The 20835-nt window shown below is 41.1% G+C and overlaps 1 protein-coding gene across 4 annotated transcripts in view; it reads left to right on the forward strand.

Annotated features, from left to right (window-relative positions):
- adpgk (ADP-dependent glucokinase) overlaps window positions 1-17844 on the forward strand; it is a 37050-nt gene extending 19206 nt beyond the window's left edge. The window contains exons 7-9 of one of the 4 annotated variants that reach the window (XR_009063290.1): window positions 4307-4405; window positions 11142-11821; window positions 14015-17844. Coding sequence is in view for 1 of the 4 variants with exons in the window: in XM_057837214.1 (XP_057693197.1) it covers window positions 4307-4405; window positions 11142-11705 (663 nt within the window). In the remaining 3 variants the exon portion in view is untranslated. Of the gene's footprint in view, window positions 1-4306; window positions 4406-11141; window positions 13921-14014 lie in introns of those variants that run through there. The other 3 variants (XR_009063289.1, XR_009063291.1, XM_057837214.1) reach the window with 3 other exon arrangements.
- The last annotated feature ends 2991 nt before the right edge of the window (window positions 17845-20835 follow it).

Below are 20835 nucleotides of genomic sequence, written 5' to 3' on the forward strand. Positions count from 1 at the left end.
TTGTGTGTAATGACATTTAAAAACATAGCTGTATGTTTTTGTTTTTTTAGATGTAAAACAAAGATGGCACTTTCAAAAAAACATTAATGCGAATACACACACCAAAAAAAAAATCCAGAGTGTTTCTTCAAACTATGCAGAATTGCCCTTTCTTTTTGCAAGAGCAATAAATGCCTTTAAAAATAAATGAAAATACCAGAGCTTTGCTTCAAATGGTATTAAAAAAAATAAAATAAATGAGGATCTAAGAAAAATTGGCTAACTTGCATGGCAAAAGTCCACTAGCCTAAATGCTGTACAATGCTAAGGTATTTATAATTCTCATAGCAAATCCCGCACACGTAACTCCACAAACTGTAGCTCTAATTTTAATGACAAATGCATACACAAACATATATTAGCTGAAACAACTTACAGCCTTCATTCAAACACATATTCACAAAAAACAGCTGAATATACCTATGAACTAAATTATGAATGCATAAAATAAACATACTAGCTCATGTTGGTCTTAACAGGGAGCAGCTGGATTCAGCTATGTTGAATGTGTTATGTCATATTCACTGTTGCCACTAGAGGGCAGTGTAGCCACCCAAATCATTAAAACTAAATGCAAACACTTTAAAAAAAAAAAAACATTTCAACACCACCCTAATTAAATGAATACTCGAAGCAGCAAAATTTGATTCGAAGCTTTTTTGTCATCGAATTACTCGAGTTAATCGATTAATCTTTGCAGCACTACTCCCAAGTCACCACTCAAGTAGTTAAATCCTACACCTCTGTCATTCGTGAATCAATCGTCCTGAAACTTTATATTTATGTAGCATGAGCCAGTATTTATTGATCATTATTTGCGGACTTATTGTTGGAGGTTACATGTTTGCCACTAGAGGGCAACCTTCAACCGAGTCCGAGTCACCTTATTTTGAGAGCCGATACCGAAAAAAGTTTTTGCAATCATCGTTAACTTTAAAGCAGTAATGTGAAGTAAGGTTGGCCAACCATGTTTTTGAATAATATCAATGGCTAAATAGTTATAAGCATATTTTCGTTTTTTTGTTTTAACGCAACCCTTCCAGATTCTTTGTTTCACCCATAGCAACGCCCTTGACAACGAAAATGCTTTTCTTCGGCAATCTTTGGAAATCTTCGGAAATTACGTCACACCGGGAAGCGCGAGGAAAGTCCATCATAGAACAGTATTGTTTGTTGCATTGCTTCTCGGTAAGATGCCACGGCGGTGTGTGGCGATGTTTTGTTCTCACTCAAACGAAAAGTTGTATGAGTGGCCAAAGGATAGCAGGGCACGTAAATGGACATCTTTCGTTCGCACGAAGCGAATGAATTTCACGCCATCATCGAGTAGTGTTCTCTGCTGCAAAAACTTCGAAGATGCCTGCTTCCTTAACCGGTCTGCTTATGGTCAAGGATTTGCCAAAAAGTAAGTGTGATTTTTGGATAGATGACTGATGACTTTGTCAAAGCAGAGCTGCCAACTGTTGTGGAATGAACAGTATAAGCTAGCGACGTAAGTCGAAAGTTAATTCGTGGCAATCCCCGATCATAGTTGTTGTTGCGTTCGCTAGGTTAAGCGTGTTTAAATTGTGCGTCATCTACGATCTTGTCCGAAAGGGTTAATCCACTGTCAATCGGGAAAGGGGTGTGGACTGTGGATGTGCACAAAAGCGGGTCGGCGTCGCGGTAATTCAAGATCATGTTGCAGTAAGAGACACACACCGCCGGTGAGTTTGTGCACATTTATTTGCAGGGGTGCACATAATTTTTTTGCCCAGGTTCTCAGAGGAGGACCTGGAGATGTGACTTGGTCCTCAATGAGCTTGAGAGCCGACCCACCTAATGCGATAAATTTATGACAAGCTTTACTTAGAGCCAATTAACTTTAATTAATTATATTAACAATTAATGCCTGATTAACATCAACTGGTACAACAAAATTGGCATTACTTTGAAGTGAAATGTAAAGAAATAAACAAACGCACCAATTCAAAATAAAGGGCATTATGCGGCTCCCACATTAACTCCAAGCCTTTTTAAAAGTGGGATGTCCTCCTCATGAGACCTCATTGAACGTGCATGTTTAGCTTTGTAAAATGCGAGCAAAAACACGTTTGTCAGTGCATGGCGCTGTTTTCATTACCTTTATTCCGCCACTTGTCCATAGGGCGAGTACGGTGCTGTCTGACATTGATAGTTTGCTTAATTGCCACATACTGTTTTTTCGTGCTTTTCAAAGTTTGGATGGCTGAAATTCTTTGACCCTACATGAAATGCGCTGCTCTTATCGGCGACATTGGGATTCTCACGGCACATTTTGTACCGCATTTCCGTGCGAGCATCATTTACTTCTAGCCACGGTACCTCCTGCAGCCACTTTTCAGCAAAAGTCCTTTTTTCGGTAGCTCCTGTGACGTCTCTGTCGTCTGTCTGTCTTTTGACGGGGGTGGGGGAACACGGAAGTAATTACTCAGTGTGGCCTGCCTCTTCGATATTTTGAGAAGTTATTTTCTCGTGTCCGCCGCAAATACAGTGGTCAGCCATCGGTACGCAAAAGCGTATGGAACCCGTTGAGGGCCAGCGCGTTTGTCTACGTCCAGTACGCATGCGCGCATGCGGACCACTTATGTGCACCCCTGTTTATTTGTATTTGTATAATGTATTTCCACCTTCATGCTTCAAGCATTGCATTGCATTTGTACGGTTCGGCGTTTATTTCATGGTGATCGCTTGATAGCCTTCTAGTTTGTGTTTCACGTACAAGAGCCGCTGACAGGTGACAAGTTGCTTTTAATGTCTGGCAGCGAATCAGCGAGCGCGCAGGTCACGCAGTGAATCATGGGAAATGTAGTCTCGGGACAACATTGAAGTGGTACTTTGTAATCTGTTCGCTTGTGTGAAAAAACATTTCCTCACGCCATTAGACGCCACTTCCTCCCGAGAGCCCCGAGCTGTGTTGTACTGTTAGCATGTGTTAATAAATAAACAAAGTTGTCAGCACGTCGTGTGTTCGATACATTTGTAAACAAAAAGCTCATAACAAGACACTATGCACGATCCGTTTAAGAGACGCTGGAGTAGTAGGAGGCGAGGAGAGATCAGCGAGAAGCAAAACTTCACGGTCGAATGTGGCGGCAGTCCGCTATTATTTTGTTTTCTCATTGTTGCCACAATAAAGTGGAGAAAGCCATCAACGACTCATCTCCTTCTTTCCCCCCAATGTTTTTATATTATTATTTTATATGCATGGTAGCTGCCGGAGCTGCCAAAATGAACATGAAATCTGATTTTTTATTTATTTTTTTTTTACAATGTCATCAGATAGACAAAAACATAAAATTATGTGCAAATGCCTGCATGCATCTTCAAATCATGAAAATAATAACAGCCTATATCTTACCAATCTTGTAATCTCGATGGGTCTTGTATCCATTCCATGTCAGGTAGTCTAGGCACATTGTTTGCATCCTGATTAGCGTCTGGCTAATACATGTTAGGTCCAACATAAAATTCCAAGCTCCTCTTCTTCCTCCAACTCTTCAAAAACTTGGATCTCCTCCCTTGCGCTCGATCTATAGCTTATATCGCTGTTTGAATCATTGTTTGAAGGGCTTTGTATGGCGGCCGTATGTATGGAGCTGCCATCGCTGTTCCCGGTGTGACGTATCACTTCCGGGTTCGTCCCCTTTCAGGCTCGAACTTCGGAAACGCGATTATTTTGTAAAATATACAACATATAAATTAATTTTTTCATGCTTTATTTGTTGGACAATGTTTAATTACTTTAATTGTGACCCTATTTGGCATGTTATGAAATTACTTCACATTACTGCTTTAAGTACCAAACACCAGCTGCACTGGTGACGAAGAAAAACACTTTGGTTGCACTGCTTAACAGGAGAGGGGGTGAGAGACTGTACGACCATGAAGCAGAAAAACAAAAAACCCGATTCTTTTCACCTGATTCCGATCCTCTAAAAAAATGGCGCAATAGGACAGATTTCCAATCCTGTGATCGGATCGGGACATCTCTAATGAATACAATGTGCTCATAGTTAGTCACCCAAACAGAGATATTCAAGTGGTCTGTTGAAAACTCTTCTAGTTTTAATATCGCAATATATATACAGTGGGGAGAACAAGTATTTGATACACAGTCAATGGGAAAACCCATTGGCAGTGTATCAAATACTTGTTCTCCCCACTTTATACTGCAAATCCCAAACAGTTGCTATGTCAGTTTTTCCAATATCGTTCAGCCCTAATTGACTGTATCTCTTACTGGCAGGCGGTGGCATCTATATCGGACATTCGTAAGGACATCCCTATCCACTTGGAGCTGGCTAGCATGACGGACAAAGATTACATGAACAGCATCATGCAGGAGGTACATGTTCGAAACGGCTTAAAAAAATAAAAAATGCAGTTCCTGGAGAAATTGCTTGGGAATGTGTTAATGGTGGTCAATAAACTGTGGATTTTAACTAACTGTTCAGAATCCGGGCACTTAGACTTCCATTCTCTGTGTCAAACAGCTGAACAGGACAGGTTTAAAATAAATAAATGAATAAATAGACTGTGGATTTCAAGTCACTTCCTTTTGATTTGGGTGTAATTCCGGGTCACTTCCTAATGATTTTGGTGCAATTCTGCGTCACTTTCTGTCTGTTTTGGGGCAATTATTGGTCAAAGTTGATTTTAGGTTACCATATTTTCGGACTATAAGTCGCAATTTTTTTCATAGATTGGCTGGGGGATGTGACTTATACTCAGGAGCGACTTATGTGTGAAATTATTAACACATTATGATATTATTTCACATGTTATTTTGGTGTTTTGGAGTGACACTGATGGTTTGGTGAACTTTTTAGTATGTTCTTTATGCTATAGTTATCTGAATAACTCTTAATAGCTATGACCACGTTCGGATCTGCCTTTGGCAATGTGTTTTTAATTATTGACTTTTTTATATTGAAATGCATGCTTTTCGTTTGTGGTGCTTTCACGCCCACGTGGGGGCGCACTCACACTTGTTTACGCGAAGAATGCTCACACGCCAGAAGAAGACGGACAGCTCCGCAACGTCTCTGAGCGAGTGGGTGAGAGAGACACGGCTGCGAGCCGACGTTCATTGTTTATGCTTGTAAAAAAGTTCTACAGAGGCAACACCTGTGTGTATCATCTTTTCTGTTGTTGTTGTGTGTTTTCCACCCGCGATCAGACACGTAGAGCCAGTTGTGTGGTTGTTTGAACAATGTGCTAATGCTAGCGAACGCATGCTAACCATTTGTGTCATTGCTGTAATAGCAGCTAATGATCATTTATTTACGTTGATGTGAACCTGTTTGGTATCGAGGACGAAATTGATTCAGCAAATTATACGGACGTCCAGCATCGTCATTTTGGAGTTTACCTCGCTGTATAGACCCTACCCACCGACGTCACAAAATCACGTGCTCGCTGTATGGTTCCGCCCACTTGTCCGTCATTTTGTGTCTGTGTTATCAATGGTCTCAATTGATCGAGCAATTTATAATGCATTTCATGGAAGACCCGGTGCTTTCGGATGCCGTAAACTAACTTGATGCGTTGCATAAAAGGCGTTATGTGGAAAAGCTTCAGTTTATCCATTCGCCAGATCCATATTTGATGCCTAAATCGATGTTTTTCGACCCGCTGTCTCCGCCGTATTTGCCTGACATCTGCTAGCTACCCTGAACTGTACAACTATCCTGTCCACACAAAATCAGCCTATTCTCACGAAAGTTTGAAAAACTTTAAGAGCTTGGAGGCTTATAAATACTTCGTTGCTGGTTGGGTAAAACAGGTCCTCGTCCACGAAAATTCGGCAGGAATCTATCTTGTGCTTGGAAAGGTGAGTTACGAAATTTTCAATTCAAAATCTTTTGTTATTGCTAACATCCACTGTCAAGTCTAATGTATTTCATGTCGTTTGTCAATGGAGTTAGGGCTTTTAATGTTTATATGGTTTAGCGATAGCACTCTCACTACATACATACGTGTATGTTGTCGGCGATTAGCCTAGCAATGATCTTAATTGTGGTTGTCAGCCCAAAACCCTCTAAATATATATTGAATGCATCTTACCAGATATAAAATGACTACTACATAATCTGTGGTAATCGTTTGGAGCCCAGTTTTCTCGTCGAATTGCAGCAGCCCATCTCGCGCTCTTCTCTCCGGGTCTCTCGGAATCCGGTAGAACTTCAAGTCTCTCCGTCTTCTCCGTCTATCTTCTCTGTTATTGCAACCGACCGCCACACACGCCTTCACCATTTTGATTATTAATGTTAACTAGCAGAAAAACACGTCGTAAATAGGAGGAATGTACGTAGCCGTAACAGGGAAACATGATGTGTTGACGGACAATTGGGCGGCACCAGTCAGGAGGAAGGAGTTGTGACGTCACGTGGGTAGGGTCTATAGCCAGGACCGAGCCATAGCGTCCTGGTGAGGACATTTTATTCGCATTTCGTTGTTCATGCATCATGTAACATCATACTGTACACTTATTCAGCATGTTGTTTTCTATTGTATTTTTATATTAAATTGCCTTTCAAGATGACATATCTGTTCTATGTGCTGGATTTTATCAAGTAAATTTCCCCCCAAAATGCGACTTATACTCCAGTGCGACTTATGTTTTTTTCCTCTTTGTTGGGTATTTTATGGCTGGTGCAACTTATACTCAGGTGCGACTTATAGTCAGGAAAATACGGTGGTACTTATTATTTAGAGGTGTGCATCGGCACTGCCCTCACGATTCGATTCGATTACGATTCGGAGGGCCATGATTCGATTCAGAGGGTCACGATTCGACTCGGTTCGATTCGGCAATGCATTGCGATGCATTAAAGCCTGGGATGCATTAAAATTATAAAGCAAAGCATATTTTTCGTGACTCATGAGGCAACACAAGCGGTCAGACATTAAACAACTTTTTATTGGCTCTTGTGTCACTCCTGGTTGTAGTCAAATGAAAATATTTTCAGATATATATATTTAAAAAAAAAAAAAAACATCACAGCATTTAATTAGTGCTTTGGATGAGACCAGGGCTTTCTCTCTTTTTTTTTTTTACACACAGTAGCAGCCTTTCACACAGTGCAACATCTGAAATCCTGTGCAAAATCACTAATAACAGTCACTGTATTTTAGTCACAACGACCCATCAATAAAAATATTCAAGTAAATATTAAAGAAAACGAAGAAAATATTGCAGCAGCATCTTTATCGCAATATCAATCCAGGGGTCAGTTCAGTTGCAAACAAAACATCAACTAAATTGCAATGTAGAAAAAAAGTAAAATGTAGGCCTAGCCCACTACATATGTGCAATCAACTTAGAAATGCAATCAGTAACTACGACATAACAATAAAAAGTAATGAATTAAAATGAAGTGCAGCAGCATTTTAGCAGCCATAACAATCTGTTTCAACATGAGGAAATATCAGTTTTTTGCAATCGAGAGAGCAGAGAGATAGTAGAGGTTAGATCGGGCCTAAAAAATCCAGCCCGACACGGCCCGCTGGTATTGAAACCCAACCCGCCCCGAGCTCGATCAATCAACTACATTTGCAGGCCCAGGCCGAAAAATCCAATTTTTTTATTTTATTATTTTTTTGGAGTGACGCGGAAGAAAAAAACAGCAGCAGCAATTTATTTTCATTTCTTCGAGTTGGCAGAAAAAACTAGTGATGCACGATAATACATTTTTCAACCGATATCGATAACCGATAATTTCCTGCCCCTTCCACCCGATAACCGATAATGTCACGCCGATAATTTTATTCAAATATATAAGTAAAATTTTAAAGTATACAAAGATCAAATGTTACTGTGCAAAAATGTAATTTAGTGCTATTTTTTTCCACATCAAATGTGAACAAGTAGTAAATTCCAACATCTAAACAATGGCAATGACATTGTGTAATGGTAAGCTTTTGGCAACAATTACTTCGAGAGTAAACACCCAAGTTGCACAAAAATGCCTTAAAACTAAGCCATCCCTAACATATATCACATTACTACACTGCAAAAACATCTACTTAAAACTAGCAGAATTGGACAAAACTGTTGATTGCGCACATTTGGAGGCTAAATCAAATTGTTGCTCCTCTGGGGTTCAGAGGGGCAAATTAGGTGAACCAATTGGACTTGTAGTGTGACTGTGATGACAGAGTAGAGGACATGAGTTGAGCTACAAGCTGTTTTTACTCCACAGCAAAGGAAAAGTAATTTCTTTTACAAACATATATGTACACAACAGAAGTTAACAAAAGAAATGGCCTCCAAAGGTCCAGAAAGTCCAAATGGCCATTAAAAATTTCAACCATTAGCATACACATTTTTTAAATATATAAATACACAATAAAATGTGTACCTTGCTTTTAAATTCAACATATGAAGCATATTTATACATTGGAGAATGGATATTGTTAATACAGTGGTACCTCTACATACGATCGCTTCGACACACGAACTTTTCGACATCCGACGTAAAATTTGACTCGCCATTTGTTTCTACATCCGACGACATGCTCGAAATACGACGACAATGGCAGCACCGCAGACAAATGCACGGCGGATTTTCTTGTGTGACAAATCAACACAGGTTTCAGAAAAGGTTGGTACAGGTGGTGAAACAAGGAAAAAGTTGACGCTTACCTTCTAAATGAAGATGCAAATGTCAGAAAAATATGAGCGTGGGGTGAAATGGCTCAACAATACATCTCCACGGTCCTCCTCTGACCATCGTTCGCCAGTCTTTATAAGTTAAACTGACAATTCTTATTGTGGTAACATCTCCAGAGAAATCGCCAGCTTCGCCACGTTTTCATCATTTCTTTCACAACTTATTCAACACAAAACGCCTGCTGTCTGCCGCAATTGACGATGTTCTCAAGAAAGCATTGAAAGCGAAAGTAAATTCTCACCCGCTCCCCTCCCTCTTTGTCATGTCAGCCCCGCGGTGCCTTCAGGTACAGAAAAAAACGTCCGCCTTATTAGTACCCGTTTCGTTACACTATTACAGGAATTATTATTATTATTATATTATTAATCCGATTTTTATTTATTATTTATTTGTTTTGCTATATGTAATTGCCATTTGTAATAGTACCAGCAGTATTTTTTAAGGATTTAGTGCAGGTTTTTGGGCTGTGGAACGAATTAATGGAATTATAATGTATTCCTATGGGAAAATCCTGCTTGACATACGACCATTTCGACTTACAAACAAGGTCCTGGAACGGATTAACTTCGTATGTAGAGGTACCACTGTACATCTGTATGTAACAACCATTTTTAACATGTACCGACTGGTTTCCGCTAGGGTATGCTACATCATCATCTTCCTACGCTAGGCCGTTAGCTCCGCAGGTTAGCATACAACACCATCCCGTTTGACTCCAAAACGCTCAATAAACATCGTTTTTTTTGCTTTTCACACCGTATATTATTATCCCAAACCCTTTCTAACATTAATAATATATGCTAAACGGATGCAGAGTTTTAACCAACCTGTGATGACAGAGTAGAGGACATGAGTTGAGCTACAAGCTGTTTTTACTCCACAGCAAAGGAAAAGTAATTTCTTCCTCTGTGGCGCCTCCACTCTTCGCCGTCAGAACGCAACATGCGTCATCCGCAGGCCAAAGTAGGAATTACATTTAACTCAAAAGAGCTTATGTTAGAATCAATTAAAATATTTCAAAGTATATAATTATCGGATTGCATTATCGGTTGAATTTGGTTTTATCTGGATTATCTGTGTGACGTCATAATTGCCATTATCGGCCGATAATTATCGGTGTCCGATATTATCGTGCATCTCTAGAAAAAACACAAGTTTTCTTAATGTTTAAATAGTCTACATATTTTTTTGATCATTACAAAAGCATTTACATAACGAAATAACGCTGGGAAAGTTTAATATAAAAAAAAAACAACTTACGGTTTTGCAGACACACAGAGGAGAAGATTCAAAAGGATCACATTTCTGTTGCCTTTGTGTGCATAAATACAGTAAAAGTGTCTTTCATAACGAATTGCAAGCGCCACAGCGGGAGGAGAAGAAAAAGCAGGCGGCGCCACTGCGTTCATGTGCGTACACAAGCCAATGCACGATACAGAGAGCCTGCTCTCTGTTTTATCCCTTTGTTTTCTTTTTTTTTTTATAATTTATTAGTCCCGCGCGCTAGCCCGACCCGACCCGAATGTGAATGCTTAACATTTTGGGCCCGACCCGTTCGGGTTCGGGCACAAGATCTAACCTCTAAGAGATAGGACATAACATAACAATGGCTGAAGCTGAGAAAGAGGGAGCGAGAAAGATTATTGATGCTCCTAAGACATTGAAAGCAGACATCTGGAGACATTTTGGCTTCTACGAGGTTGGTGGGAAACTTGACCAGAGTTATGCGGTGTGTAAAAAATGAAACATGAGAATAATAATACAAATGGAGAAACCAAATCTGTTGCATCACCGGAATTGCGCAGGGAAAATTTTTTAGCGTACATATATTGAATCGATTCGGCTTGTTGCCCGCATCGAATCGAATCTTCCATGCCCTGCATCGGGATGCATCGCCGCATCGCTTATTGTTGACACCACTAATATTTTCTACGAAAAAATAAATAATGACTACTAATCAGTGTTCGTCAGCCATTTTAATTTTCGTCTTAATCTTTTGGACGAAAATACTTATTAGTCTTTGTCATATATCAAAATGTGTCTTCGTCTAGTTTTAGTCAAGAATTCTCAAAATGTAGTCATTATAGCGGACTCACTGGCTGCCATGGATCGTGCTAAGATGTCCGTTCCATGTTGACTGGAAGGGGCAAATGAACATCTCCACAATGTTTAGAATGTCTAAAATGCTTTAATCTATGGGTTTAGCAACAAAAAAGGCACACTTTGATATATGAGATGCTTTCCCAGAGTAATTTTTCACTGAGAAGACTGTCAGCGATTACTCTCTGGCAGCCCTTCCCGGTTGAAATAGATTGGACGTCTATTGCCGTCAATGGTAGTCTAAATTCCTTGTACAATCCATGTTGACTGACTGTATCCCACGCCGTCTTTGTGTCTTCCTGTTAGCAGGTCATGCCCATTGTCAGCTCCATCGGGCTGAACGAGCAGGAGCTACTGTTCCTCTCGCAGGCCGGCGGCGGACCTCACGCTCAGCTGGCGGCGTGGAACGGCGTCCCCGACGTGGGCCAGGTCAGCGACATCCTCCTGTGGATCTTGGAACGCCACGGCCGAAGCGACCCCTCGTCAGAGGCTGACCTTACCCGCGTCCACTTCCACACGCTGGCCTACCACGTGCTAGCCACGGTGGACGGCTACTGGGCCAACCAGGCGGCGGCGGTGACGGCCGGTGCGCGCGTAGCCAGCAGCCAGGCGTGCGGCAGCAGCGCCGTGGACGCCGCTAAAGTGGAGCTCAAAGCTCCGCTGAGATTTCACAGTTCTCACTCGGAGCCACGTGTGGCGCTGTCGCTCGACCCGGCGGCTCCGGTGACGGCGTGGCGGCGGGGAAACGTCACGTTCCACATGACGCCGGTGCTGGTGTGCAAGCAACCGCTTCGGACGGTCGGGCTCGGAGACGCCATCTCGGCGGAGGGACTCGTTTACTCAGAGTTAAAGAGCCGGCGACCTTACTGACCTCTCGAGAGTTGGAAAATCCTGCCTGTCGACACGCCGTTCCCTTCCGGCCGAGTCGGATTCTATGCACGAGGAAGTATGGTGTGGTTATTTTTGCAAAAGGGTTGAACTTTCTGGTAAGTTAAATTGGTAAATTCTGGATCACTGTGTTCCAAATTGGAAAGTCTTTAATGGGAATTGAAAGTAAATAACTCACTGGCTGACATTAACGGTAAAAGACGAACCCGGTTGCTTTATAAATGAAGCTATCCAATTTAATCAAAAATGATAGAAATCCAATCAAGCGGATCTTAAAAACTTAAAGGGGAAGTTCAGAATTTTTGACATCAGGCTTAGTCTTAGAGTTATCGAGGGTTTTATCAGTTGGTGGAGTTGACTTTTTAAAAAATCTGTGTAGTTTGTTGGTTATTTGTTAGCTTCAGGGCTCCGGAGTGGCTAAGCTAGTGCGAGTCATTTGGGTCATCTTAGCATGGCAATAAAAAAACAACATTATGCATACAAGAAAATCATCGAAGGCCCTTACAATCAATAATGTTGGCTATGTTTTCAGGATAAAGTTATTGAAAGTTACCATTGCATGTCAAGAATTGCTTCTGTCTGTTTCCACTAGTGTTGTATCGGTCGCGAACGATTCGTTCTTTTTGAACAAATTGTTTGGGTGAACGAGACCGAACTAATCACCATCTGCACTGATTCGTTCTATGAAGTTGGTGGCGCTTGTTCGCTGCGTGGGAGGGCGTTGAGCAAGCGGCAGCGTCTTCTGACATCGCACACGACCAATCAGACGCCAGCCTCATCGCGGGCAGGGGAGGGAGCGGAAACAGAATCATGGCGTATGTCACTCATTTCCACGTGTGGCCAATAAGCAGCCAGCGTGCAGGCAGGGGGGAAAGACTGAGTTTTGTCACTTCCCGTTCAGTGATTCGGTCCTCCGGTTCCTGACCTAGCTTGCTGCTAACTTGACTTTCCAGTAATGACTATGCGGTGAACGAGTCATAAAATGAAAGGAAACGACTTTGTCACATATTTGTTAACGTGGAGCCTATCAAATGCTGCTCAAAAAGACAAAAACACCACACAAATCTAGCGAGCATGGTTTAGTGTTCTACTTTTCTCAACAGACTCGGGACTGTGCCTATGACGATATACTATCAAATTTACAGTAATTTAAAACACGCGTAGCTGCGAGGCAAGCAAAACCTGAGCTGCGGTCGCGTGACGGCAGTGAAGCGGGCAGAGAACTGTCACTATATGGAGGCTTCATGGCAGCGATATGTACCTCATATGTGCACAGAAAAAAAATAATATTTAGTATGATCACCATAATACTGATTTGCAATGAAACTGTATATTCATGTCAATTTTTTCCGAGTGTTTTTTTTTTTTTTTTTCGTGTCAGAGGGTGTCGGTTGGTTTGACAAATTATGTCAATCCGTCCATCATGTGCTACTCAAGCGCCCCAAAAACAAAGCGCGCGGACACGGGAGATGTCGCAATATGTCTACATTTTTCTTAACAGACTAATGAGAGTAGAAAGGCGAAATCATAAAGCAAACAATTATTTCTCGTCAGCATTTGACGATCTGAGATGCGGGGACGACAGGGGAGCTGACCGGATTATTTTATTTATTAATACCAGTGCAAAAATTCAAAACGATCATCTTAATAATAAAAAACAAAAATACAACAGAGCGAGAGGTTAATATGATGTGTTGGCCGTTCCATAATTAGAAATTAAACTTTCGATTTATTTTTATTTTCGTGACAGCAGGCATGCCGCGTTGGCTGTTAGCAGCAGCATTGTATATGTGAGCAAGATCATGCTAAAGAAAGTCCGTGCGCCCCCGACCCCAAACCCCGACTTCCCCCTCAAAAGGAAAATGTTTAACCGTGTCCTAATTCGAAATGCAAGCACGAGCCATGACTTTGAGCCCATAAAACTAGGACAGACGACGCGGAAGTTCTCCCTCGCTTTTGCAGCAGCGGGAGGGAGACGAGGCTGTCTCTGAGAGCAGAATGATATCGCCTGTCACTCATTTCTGAAACTACGACGAGTGGTCAATGTGCAAGAGAGGGAGCGACCAAGCAATGTCACTTCCCGTTCAGTTATACTGCGAAGCGGTCTTTGGTGATTCGTTCGGCAACGTCACTTCCCGTTCACTAACCGAACGATTCATTTGGGTGGGGAGGGAGATGAGGGGGGCGAACGATTCGTTGAACGATTCGTTTGAACGAATCGTTTTACTGAACGAACCGGAATGGATTCGTTTACTCAAGTGAACGACAGATCCCGTCACTAGTTTCCACAGCCTCTAAATGCACAGTTCACCAGGTTGCCGGCCGTCAGTTAACTCGGCAAACTGTTGCTGCATTCGAGGAAGGTGGGAAGACAAGAGTTTCCAACCTCCGATCTGGAAAAACATCATTGGAACGCCTCCACTATTTGATCGCTTACGAGAGGGCAAGTTTGCTGGAGGTCAAAATGTTTTTTGATGGCTAAAATAAACTACTTGTCGCAATCTTTGCTGTTTACATTCGTTTGGAACGCTTTGAGGTCACAACTTGTACCCTCTGAGCAGGATAAGTCCGCGACTTCCCACCTTCCTCGAATGCAGCGTGAGCACGAGTGGCCGAAGCACTCCTCTCTATTGTGGTCATATTACGCATCAAAAAAAAAAAAAAAGTACATTGGCTGTTTTGGAAAAATGATCTGCATTTTGAATGTATTTGACTAGGTTGGATCTGTTCGTAGATCTGTATCTTTTGTTGTCATACTAAATTGGCCCCATTGACTCGCGCTAGCTTAGCCTCTCTGAAGCCCTGAAACTAACAAATAACGAACTGCACGAAATTTGTTGAAATCTACTCCGCCAACTAATTAACCCCCCGCTAACTTGAAGAATAAGCCTAATGTCAAAAATTCTGAACTTCCGCTTTAAAACTCTTGAAATGAGTTTATCCGGAGTAGACGTCCAATCCCTTAGAAGTGGGAGGGTAGGTAGTGCGTGAGCTGCTAACCCTCCCACTTCAAATAGATTGGACGTCTAGCGCCATCAATGGCAGCCAATGAGGAGATAAGTAAAATTCTCAAAAATATCCTTCGTTACCATAAGGAGTAGTGCAAAGTCAAATACAGTATATCACTACAGTAAAGTTCATATTGCTGTTTTATAAGCAAAGGCTATATTATGCGATCACTGAGACTCTAGTACAGTGGTAATTAACCTCGCTAAAGGTACCGAACCCCATGAGATTAATATGTATTCACCAAAGTTCAAAACCGATATAGCTAAGCTAGCAACATAATATCGACCATATATACTCTCGTATAGGTTGCATTTCTTTACCAATATTTTCACCCGAAAATGCAGGTGCGACTGATACTCCCGATGAGCTATCCTTGCTCTAACCATTGTCCAATTTAAACAGTCATAAAACTGAAAAAGCATACAACTTACCATTAGCTATGTACGCTAACTATACGGACAAGTTACGCTGAAAATAATCAACAAATGTCTAATTTAAAAAATAAATACATTATCTCGTACAACAACAAAAAATATGTACAGTGTTACCTCTACTTATGAAATTAATTGGTTCTGGAAGTAGTTTAACTTGAAATTTGTGTAAATAGAGAAAAATGCCCTGATTGTTCTGAACCCCCCCAAACTTCAGGAATAAATCTTTTATATTGCATAAAAATGTACCAAAACGTACTAAATGGCTTTTTGTATCCTGAAATCTCTTAGCAAAAGGCAATATTTTCCCGTTGAAGCGTGTCTTAACCTGTAAATTCTGTATGTAGAGACGTTCTTAAGTAGAGGTACTGCACTGTACTTTAGACAACCAGTACTTACGAACAAAACTTGCCCAAGGAAGAAATAAAGATCCACATCATGGTGGAAGCTGATACTGTTCAAGTCGTGCAGCCATTTTGTCTTTCACAACAATGTCGTCATGCGACCTCAAGAGGGTGTTGTAAGGACCATGCTAAAAGGAGATAAGTGTTTGAAAGTGATAGAGGAATTTGAGGGCTTCCATATATGATGATGAGGAAAAGTTACCGGGTGTGTCTCAATGGTAGAGTAGTCTTTCTCCAACAACCTTGAGGTTGTGGGTTAGGTCCTTCACCCTGGTGACCTTGTTGAAGTATCCTTGAGCAAGATATAGCTGAGCTAACCTTGAGGTTGTGGGTTAGGTCCTTCACCCTGGTGACCTTATTGAAGTCTCCTTGAGCAAGATATAGCTGAGCTAAGAAGCTAATATCAACCGTATGATCTCACTCGTAGGTTGCATTTTTTTTTTTTTTTTTTTTTTAACCAAAATTTTCACCCAAAAATGCAGGCGAGACCCATCCGCCCGATATGTTGCTCTCGCTGACCATTGCATAGAACAGCACAGAACTTAGCATTAGCTACATACACGAGCTATACAGACATGTTATACTACAAATAATCTCTCAACAATAAAAATATGCACTGTACTTGAAGCAAACTGTACTTATGAACAAAACTTGCCTGCCTAACCACTTCAAATGGATTGGACGTCTAGGGCCGTCATTGGCAGACAGTGAATTAAAGCAACACTTGGTAACTTTTCGGTCGATTTTAGTGACCAAAAGCGGTAGTGTTTTGCCTTAAGGAAGACTCCGTTTCCAATGAAGACCAGCGCTGCATTTCCCATGGGGACCAGCGCACACCCGCACAGTGTCGTAAAATCATCAGTCAATCAAAAATCTCCCAGTCGCCGTCAGATGGATTAAACAACATTTTGTTTCAAGCAGCTGTGTTGGATGAATAGAAATAGGGTAATGAATTCAGTTGTGGCTAATTAATAGCATATGACTGTTAAGAACAGTGTGGCTGGTGATTGGCTAATTGGTATAATGTGACTTGTCATGTGACGTGGTGCATTCAGGGTGTGTGGGGAAGAAATCTTAACCCATGTTACAATCACAAATGACATTTTAAAAAGGTTGAAAGGTTACCTAGTGTTGCTTTAAGTAGTGTCTGACCAACTCATGATAGAAATACTTAACATTCAGGAAAAAAAATATTTTGTAAACACATGTTTGTGGTATTGGTCCAATATTGGCCAATACCACTCAGCCGGGAATCTTAATCAGGAACCAAACATAGGTATCGGTGCGACAGTAATTTATCGGATACTACACAAACAGTAAAAAGTTTTGAGTCAGTTTCTCATTCAACTGAATGACATGCTAGTATAATTTTTTTAACTTTTTTTTTTATTTTCTTAGACAATGGCCTCTATTTTAAGATGGAAAGCACAAATATTGCTGTGACCGTCCAAAGTGGAACGAATCCTGTTCCAGGTTCATTTCCGAGTTGTTCTCATTTTAAAATTTAGTTTTTAAGTGGTCATCAAAAACATAATGACAAATAACTTACCTACTCAAACAGTAGTAAAACTACTCACCCACGATAAAGTCACTGAGTGATGTTCAAAGCCGACTGACCATGCAGGAAAGTCCGATTCTGGTTCGGTGGTTATCTCACACGCAAAAGCCAAAGAAAAATGTGAAGGGGACCTCTTTGCTGACATCCCAAGTTACAATGCTTCGACTATTGTTTGACTTAAGAGGCACAATTTGGTTGTACTTTTCAACTATTTCCATTGTATTTGTAGTTTACTGCGAAAGGAAAACACTTCATTCTTCTGCTCCGATTACCTCAGACGGCTAGTAGAGACGGTGAACTTAAGGTGTCTTCATGCAAAAATGTTGGTTGATCACTTGGGACTCATTGCACTAGTAGAAAGGTAGGCGGACTTGTGAGGTGAATGTAACACCGCCTCCTCCCTAGCAAGTACAACTTAGTCAGTTATTAGTCTCCTGTCTTCTTAACATGTCATTAAACTGTGTACCTAGTGGTTGTTTGTGCTAGGCTAACTGTGACGGAAAGCTAGAAGTGGATGAGACGACTTCATGAAAATATGAAGAAATAATATTCCTATGTATGTTTTCTTAAAGCAGAGGTGAAAACCTCTTTCGTATCAGGGGCCATTTTAGTTTTCTGAGGGCCGTATTGAAATGTATGAAAGGACGATCACTTAAGGATGCAAATAAATGCTTATTGTTATATATAAGTATTTGTCATTTGAGTGTTTTGATATGGGTTTTGAACCTGAAACTTTTTTTTCCCCTTTTTAAACTGTTTTTTCGTGTGGAATTTGACCTTTAAGCCAGATTGCAGGTATCACGCCAGCCGAACTGACGGAACCGCGCTAGCACACTTCCAACGACCCGGAACTGCGGAAACCCAACAATCCGGCCAAAAGGCCAAAATCCGCGCATTCACCTTAATTTTAACGCCTTGTACTGACGCCATTGTAAAAGTTGGAAAAAGGCTTCGAAACACAAGTTGACAATTTTTTCCAAGACGACAGCAATCATACAAGGCAAAACAGCAAATGGATCCGGACGAGGAAAGCTGGCTTCAGGGTCGACAAACAATAAGTATACAAAAATGTTTCTGAGAAAAGACAGCACTAGCTAATGAATTTAGTCTTTAGAAGTCTCTGGAGGCGGCTACGATCCAGGAGAAGGGAGTGCTTGGGTGTTGTTTCGGGTAATTTTCAGTTGCAGGTCGGGCCGATGAGTCCGTGCATCACTGTTGCCAAGGCAACCAGAGTTGGAGATTTTGTCAGCCTCAACGCAAAAGGAGCCCTGAGTGTTAATCAATAATCAGCCATGGAGTCTTCTTGTTACCAGGCTATCTTTGTGGCAAGACAGGATGTCGCAGCATTGTTTTGGACTGTCCATTGTTAGCACCCAGAAGAGCTGATGGCTGGATTTGGTGGTCCAGACGTGGACTTGTAGATGTCTTGCTCCGTTAGTCAATCTCGCCTCATCAGCTGCATGACGCGCGCGTTGGGCTTCTGTCGTCAGCAGGCATCCTGCCCTTTTCTGCCCGTCGTCTTGGCGCTGCAAATTCCAATCCAAGTCCAACTACTCATAAGATAAAATATATTATATTTGCTTTCTTAAACTATGATTTAAATGCTATTTCATAGTGGGTGTGTTGGAGTAATACAGTTAAACAGTAAATATGGGCATTTTCTGTTGGGTTTGTCACTTCCTATTGATTTTGGGGTATTTCAGGGTCATTTCCTGTTGATTTTAGGGCATTTATGTGTCATTCCCGATTTATTTTGGGTTACATAACTGTAAGTGACACGGGAATCTCCCCAAATATGCGCTTTGTCCCATATTATCATGAAACTTGAAAATGGTGTCTTATTTGTAGAATGAATGAATACTGGTATGGTTCTTTACAAGAACATGCAAAGAAACTCATTCCCCCGCCTCTCCTGCTTTTAGACCAATGAGCTGACAGAACAATGACAATACAAAATAATTAGCTGGAGGTTAGGGTTATTGCTGTTTTTGTTAACTTTTATTTTGCAAATCATTGAAAAATACAATTTTGAATGAAAATCAGTTTTTGTATGTGTCACAGAAATAACTGTGCTAAAACAGTTTTCTTTGCATTTCAGTAGTTAAAGAGGTTTGACACCCCCCACCCAAAAAAAAAAGAAAGAAAATAATAAATGGATAAATAAAATTTCTGACTCCGTGCCGACCTTCGCGTCGGGGAGTTCCGGCAAGAAATTCTAGCCACTTTCACCCTTGGGTTTGAGAAAAAATATTAATTTAAAAACACACTTTTCTCATTTAAAAAAAAAAAAAAAATTTAAAGGGTGACAGTAATCTGGCCGGTCGGCTCTACCAATGAAGTGTCCCTTTGCATTGTTATTATAGTTTTTAACATTTTCTCTGTTATTGGAGGTCCAAGAAATGCGTGATTTGCATACTTAAATACTGTGTGCAACTGTATTTTACATGAAAGTCGTTTGTACAAGGTGTTAACTATTGCTTTAAAGCAGGGGTGTCCAAACTTTTTGCAAAGGGGTCCAGATTTGGTGTGGTAAAAATGTGGGGGTCGATCTTGGCTGACGTCCTTTATGTAGAACAGTATATTTAAGCAAATTTTAGCAAGCCATTCAGTGTGTCACATTTGCTTAATTATTTTTTTCTCTTTCGACTCTCGGGCTTTTGCGAAATACTGCTGCTGTGACATTAAACCAGCTTCAAGTTGCTTCAATTTCTTGCTGCGTATCGTCCCTGTAATCTTGTCGTACATGTCAGCGTGTCCTGTTTGGTAATATCGTCTCACATTGAAATCTTTAAAAACAGCGACATCTCTTTGCAAATAAGGCAGACACAGTTTATGCGTATTTTAGTGATGAAATGGTCTAATTTCCACCTATCCTTGAAGCGTCGGTCGTCACAGTCAACTTTCTTTTTTTTGTTGATTGTTACTATTTTAGAAAATGGAAGTATTGGGTAACACGGACTAATGTTGCTTAGCCCTTAAATACCTCCAACATGAAGCAATTATGAGAGAATCCCTAAATTTGAAAAATAAGGTCCTAATGAAACCTTTTTTTCAAATTTGTAAAAACAAAAGTCAAAATGAATATGTGTAATAAGCGCTCTATATCTATAACCCATCCTAAATCATGTGGTTTTTTTTCTCATGGAACCTGCAGATGCATGTGTTGACTTGCATCCATCCTAAATCATGTGTTTTTCTCTCATGGAACCTGCAGATGCATGTGTTGACTTGCATCCATCACTTTTTTTTTTCAAAAAGAAATGTCAAAATTCTAAATTACCCTAATTTTCGCACTATAAGGCGCACCTGACTGTAACCCGCAGCCCACCAAATTTGGCACGAAAACGGCATTTGTTCATAGATAAGCCGCACTGGACTATAAGCCGCAGCTGTCATCACTGTATCATGCAGGCATGCAAACTTGCCACCTTTCGGCGAAATTTCGCCGTTTTGAAATCAAAATGGGTCATTTTTCTGAATCACGTAGATCCGAGGAGAAAAAAATGGGGCGATGGGGGGGGGGGGGGGGGGGTGTCTGTCAACGAGCGAGTGAAACCGTTAACTTCAAAACCGTAGTCCATGCTCAAAACTACACTCTAGTCCAAGGGTCCCCATCTGCCTGGCCGCGGACCGGTTCCGGTGCGCATTTGCCACCGGGCCGCACAGAAATAATAATCTAATAATAACGACCGCATTCTGGCCGAACTAAC

The sequence above is a fragment of the Corythoichthys intestinalis genome, chromosome 5 (genome assembly GCF_030265065.1).
Source record: "Corythoichthys intestinalis isolate RoL2023-P3 chromosome 5, ASM3026506v1, whole genome shotgun sequence".
Lineage (NCBI taxonomy): Eukaryota > Metazoa > Chordata > Actinopteri > Syngnathiformes > Syngnathidae > Corythoichthys > Corythoichthys intestinalis.